A 5,276-nucleotide genomic window follows, 5' to 3' on the forward strand; every position below is an offset into this window, starting at 1 on the left:
TATAATTTTGTAGCAACTTGATAAATCTTTTTAAGATTGCATCAATAGTCATGAGACTAATTTATTCTTTGAAACTAAACGATATATTCTTACAAAACGCATAATACATAACTAATCCATCAAGATATGCGATAACATTATCCGAAATTCGATCTGCATGCACTACATTTCGACGAATCCAATAATAATTGAGAGACAGAACTCACATATCCCCTTAGGACATTTTTACAGAATCAGGTCATCAGAAACAGAGGTGTACGAAACATGAGAGTGGTGGGGATGTTAAATGCACGTTGGAGCCGTGTATATAGAGATCACATCATTATATATCTTAGTAGTTCACTTTTTAATTTCATGAAGGTCACATCCTTTTGTACAAAACAAATCTTTGATAATGGTGCTTTTCCAGTTTTTTACTACTGCTATTGTAAGTACGCATTTGCATTTAAATGAAAAAATTATATATACCATATTCCAAAATGTCTGATATTTATTTTAATCCTTAAATGTCTTTTTGGTATGGTGTTTATTCAATGCTTTTTCTATTGCTTATAATTTTTTTATTAAGAAAGATACATACATTTGCTTTGTACTCTTATAATCCTTAATCTGGCGTCTCAATAAACAAAAATTTACAATATGTTCATTTTTATGAAAATTATAAGTAATTGAATTAGATAGGTACGCCATATTATAGTGTATTGTTCCCATAATGTGACGTTTAAGAGATTTAATAATTTTTTAAATCCTTTAATAAATTGAAGGCTCTGTGCACGCGTATTATGAATTACATAATATATAAACTTTGTACCGGTAATTAATTATTAATGTAATCCGTAACTTTATATCAAAGAAAAAAGGAATTTTTTTCACTTTTTCAGCTCTTATTAAGTTTAACATCAGTGAAAACATATTCTGTTCCATACCAGAACATTCAACTAGCATTTTCCATCACGCCAAAATTGATGTATACATCTGAATCTAATCCTACTTTCAGTGGATATTCCTATACAACTCAAGATTTTAATGGTGGTGAAAGTAATGTTGTTTTTACAACTGGTGTTGATTCTATGAACAGATTGAAGAATGAAATAAATTCAATGAAGATATCAGTAGGATATTCACAAAAAGAAAAAGGTCAAGAGAATATAAAATCTTCAGAACAATCTGAATCCGTAAAAGCTAAAGAAAATAAAAACAAACAAGATCTTGACTCAAATATTGAAGTTCTCAATGAAGAAAAGAAATTTTCAAAAAATCCTGAAGCAGATAATCTTATTGAATATCAACCGAATCTTCAAGTTTCCCTTATAGATGTATCGTATCCTGCATTTAGAGTAAATTTATTAAATTTACATCTTCCAGAGTTTTCAAGATATCAAATATCAAATATAATACAGAACCAACACTATCCTTACAATCCCTACGCTCGCTTACAGCTGTCTTTAAATAATTTTAATTTTTATAATCCTACTGTGCCACTATTTTATCAAGCTGCAACAGTCATTTCTAATAGTAATTTCAAGTCAACATCTACGACTACTGAAAATACAAAAGCATCTGTGGAATCATATATTGCTAAAAACTCACAAACAAACACTACCAATTCTGAATCTAACTCAATAAAATTTCATCAATCAGGATTCAATCTAGAATCAACAACAAATGTAATCGAAGAAACACCATCAAAACAGTCTGCTACTTCCATAAAGAAACTTGATTCTACATCTGAAAAAATTAGAGAAGAAATTACAACTAGTGAGTCTACAGTAACATCTCAGAAATCTGTTGGAGATTACAGATAAAAAAACGAATAGTATCGAGTTCGTAAGTACAGAAACAAGTCTTCTGGCAGAGAAATCAAATACTGCAATATAAGAAATGTACAAGATGTATGAAACATTCTCCAACTAAAATATAAATCTATATATACTCTGTTTTTGTATATTACATTTATATTAATAGGCTTTCCAATAAAATGCTACAAAATCTCCTGCATTTATGTAAACATGAATCTTTTAATATTTAATATTTATCAAATTACGGGTAAATCTTCTTCATTTTAGCAGTAAGATAAAAATAATTTACGAATTTACAAATTAATCCCTTTTATACAATTCTATTAGTATCTGTGTTTAAATTATGCGAATTTTGGCGTGCTTCTGGTATAGCGCCAAAAGCAACCGCGACTAAGGCCATCTTCGTTTTCAAGGATCAAAAGACAAAGATAGCCTCAATCACGGCTGCTTTTGGTTGCTATATCAGAAGCACGTCAAAATTCGTCTATTGTTAAAAATACTGTGCATTAAGTAAGAGGTTATGTCTATCAATATGCAATTACAAATTCATGCCAATATTTATCAAATAATTTTCTAACACAGCAAATAATTCAGATAAAACATTTTGCTTTTACAAACAGATAAATATATTTAATTAGTAAAATATCACCAAATGGTCAAGAAATTAATTATTTAAAGAAAACCTGTTACTTTACCTTGCAAGCACCCATGGACGTTTCGGATGAAAGGACAAGCCCTTCACTCGAGCAGACTTCGTCTCAAACTTCGTCAACATCTTACTTTAGCTAATTGTTTGAAATACGACGTAATTAATTAAACATCACCCTCTCGAAATTCTTTAAACTTTTAACACGACAGAAGACACGTCACTATATAACCACAAACTATAACGTCATCTATATAAAACATAGATGCGATTCGTACTTTATTTTTCTGCAATTTTTATTCTAGTTATATTTTAGTTACAAAATCAAATTCCCTAAAAATACGGATGCATTTTCGAATTTGATTGGTTGTCCAATGTGCTCGTCACCATATTTGTATCACTAGCCAAGGAATTGGAAACACATCGACGAATTGCACGCGGTGCGCTCTGATTGGCTACGCCACAATGTAGCAGACACGTTTCGTCGTCTGGTCCGCTTAACCTTGGACGTCAATCTCTCAGACGTTTCAAATGAAACTATTCGGAGCAATTATGATTTAGTCTGAGATAGAATAAACGTTCGGGAGTCCGTTCGCTTCTTATTCCCCGAGGATAAAACGGACATTTTCCCCTGTGCTTCCTCTTTGTAATTTTTTTGTAAATATATTATAGCCGTGTCAATAGCCGGTACGCTATAATGCGAGTGCTGACCAACGTTGTTTTTCTTAGCATTTTTGTGATCCTATCGACTTACATGAGCAGCATCCAATGCGAGAAAGGAAAGCTGGGCGAAGAAGAACTCAAGTCTCAAAAATTTCCACCCTGCGCAGCGTGCAAAGTATTTACCAATAGTTTCAAAAAGGTAAACAGTTTCCTAATTTTGAAATATTTAATAAGTTATATATTCAAATTTTGTTTGTAAGTTAAAACTATCAAAAGAAACGTAACACAGTTGTATTGTGTTATTTAGATACATAATTTTAGGATATTTTACAATAATTTCATAAATTATAATTATTTTGTAGGGTTTAGAAAAGACAAGTCGTGGAAAGTTTGAAGGCGGAGACAGCGCTTGGGAAGAGGATAAGTTAGGCTCATATTCAAGAAGTGAAATACGATTAATTGAGATACAAGAGAACTTATGTAAAGACGTTGAACGCGGCCAGGTGCAGTGTCAATCTTTAGCTGAAGAATTGGAAAATCAGATAGAAGAATGGTGGTTTAAGCATCAAGATATTCAATCAGATATATATGATTATATCTGTATTGAAAAGACAGAGCATTGTTGTCCAAAAGATCATTATGGTCCAAATTGTACACAGTGTCCAGGATACCCAGATAACATTTGCAATAATAATGGCAAATGTAAAGGGGCTGGCACGAGAAAAGGAAATGGAGGCTGCTTCTGCGAAAAAGGATATATTGGAGATATCTGTTCAGAATGTGCTCCAGGATACTATGAATCTTACAAAGACGAAAAAACTTTACTATGTTCTGCATGCCATGCAGCGTGTGACGGACCTTGCAGAGGTGCTGGTCCAAAGGATTGCGAGAAATGTGCTATTGGATGGCACATGATTGAAGACAAAGGTTGTTTTGATATCAATGAATGTTTAAAAAATGACATTTGTCCTGGCAATCAATTCTGTGTTAATAAAGAAGGAAACTATGTTTGCTTGGGTATATATCTATCTTTTAAATAAATTATATTATTGTAATATAAATATATTAAAATTAAAAATTTGATATCTTTTAAGCTTGCGACAAAGCTTGCAATGGTTGCACTGGCGATGGGCCAGACATGTGTATCAAATGCGCTGAAGATTATCATAAACAGAATAATTTGTGCATGAGTAAGTACTACAAACAATAATATAATATAATAGATTTTAAATGATATGTATTTATAATTTATATTATTTTTAGATTCAGATCTTTTTGGTCGCAAAAAACAGGAAAATTTGGCGAGATATCTAACGTATTTCGGACTTTGTGTGGCAACATGCATCATTTTGCAGCGTAACGTTTATATTGCAAGCGTTATTGGTTTGTTGGTTGCAATGTATATATCTGTCTCAGAATATATGATTGCACATAGCAATGTCCAGGATACGACGGCAAACATTCTAGGACCAGTTTAAATAGGAACCCAATTTAAATTCTCTATAAATTTCATTGTGTTATATCAGGATAGCGTTATTATCCATATGTAAAATAGGTCATATTAAAATTAATATACAATTGTATAAAATGGAAAATGCCAGAATTTTGTTTATTAATATTTTTTTGCTATGTTTTTGAAAATTTCCTGATCTCATATATATGTATATATTGTATATATATATATATATATATATATGTTTGTTTACTGACATCTATATACTTACTTTACATAATTATATGTTTTTTATTTAAATGTCAAATATTTCAAAAATTTTATGGCTAATTTTTAAAATATTATTTCTTGTTTACCAAAGTTATTAATATTGGCTTCTCGTTCAAAATATCTTTATTGCATATACATATTTGTTTATCATTATTGCATATATCACATATGCATATCATATATATTTTACATCATTGTAAATACTATATCTTAATGTAGAAAAAATAATAAGAAAATACATACATTTGAAATAAGTATCCGGGAAAAAATGTTACATATATCCCAGGCATATACATAATACACACACACACACACACACACATAACAAAATTGTATAATCAATACTAAGATTTTATTCGGACCGACAAGAATTAAACACTAAGTATAAGCATATTCAGGCCTATGACGGTCAAAGCTAGATCTTTTTTGTCTAAATAATTCCCAG

The 5,276-nt window shown here is 30.7% G+C and overlaps 3 protein-coding genes across 3 annotated transcripts in view; 2 read left to right on the forward strand and 1 right to left on the reverse strand.

Moving 5' to 3' along the window:
* Positions 1-2,659, reverse strand: part of alphaCOP (coatomer subunit alpha) — a 13,043-nt gene extending 10,384 nt beyond the window's left edge. Inside the window, exon 1 of the mRNA XM_018507362.1 lies at positions 2,495-2,659. Coding sequence (XP_018362864.1) covers positions 2,495-2,574 — 80 coding nt within the window. The 5' untranslated portion in view covers positions 2,575-2,659. The remainder of the gene's footprint in view (positions 1-2,494) is intronic.
* Positions 315-1,904, forward strand: LOC108761044 (uncharacterized). Its single transcript, XM_018507366.1, has 2 exons — positions 315-427; positions 882-1,904. The coding sequence occupies exons 1-2, from the start codon at positions 395-397 to the stop codon at positions 1,803-1,805; spliced, it is 957 nt and encodes a 318-aa protein (XP_018362868.1). The 5' UTR covers positions 315-394; the 3' UTR covers positions 1,806-1,904.
* Positions 2,660-2,942: 283 nt separating the features above from the next.
* Creld (Cysteine rich with EGF like domains) lies at positions 2,943-4,703 on the forward strand. Its single transcript, XM_018507352.1, has 4 exons — positions 2,943-3,307; positions 3,471-4,125; positions 4,203-4,298; positions 4,372-4,703. The coding sequence occupies exons 1-4, from the start codon at positions 3,143-3,145 to the stop codon at positions 4,584-4,586; spliced, it is 1,131 nt and encodes a 376-aa protein (XP_018362854.1). The 5' UTR covers positions 2,943-3,142; the 3' UTR covers positions 4,587-4,703.
* The last annotated feature ends 573 nt before the right edge of the window (positions 4,704-5,276 follow it).

Source organism: Trachymyrmex cornetzi, unplaced genomic scaffold (assembly GCF_001594075.2).
Source record: "Trachymyrmex cornetzi isolate Tcor2-1 unplaced genomic scaffold, Tcor1.1 scaffold237, whole genome shotgun sequence".
NCBI classification, from domain to species: domain Eukaryota; kingdom Metazoa; phylum Arthropoda; class Insecta; order Hymenoptera; family Formicidae; genus Trachymyrmex; species Trachymyrmex cornetzi.

Coding starts and splice junctions, on each gene's coding strand:
- LOC108761044 (XM_018507366.1), top strand. CDS start 395: ATGGTGCTTTTCCAGTTTTTTACTACTGCTATT. Junction 428..881: donor AGTTTTTTACTACTGCTATT/GTAAGTACGCAT, acceptor TCACTTTTTCAG/CTCTTATTAAGTTTAACATC.
- Creld (XM_018507352.1), top strand. CDS start 3,143: ATGCGAGTGCTGACCAACGTTGTTTTTCTTAGCATTTTTGTGATCCTA. Junction 3,308..3,470: donor TTACCAATAGTTTCAAAAAG/GTAAACAGTTTC, acceptor ATTATTTTGTAG/GGTTTAGAAAAGACAAGTCG. Junction 4,299..4,371: donor ACAGAATAATTTGTGCATGA/GTAAGTACTACA, acceptor TATTATTTTTAG/ATTCAGATCTTTTTGGTCGC.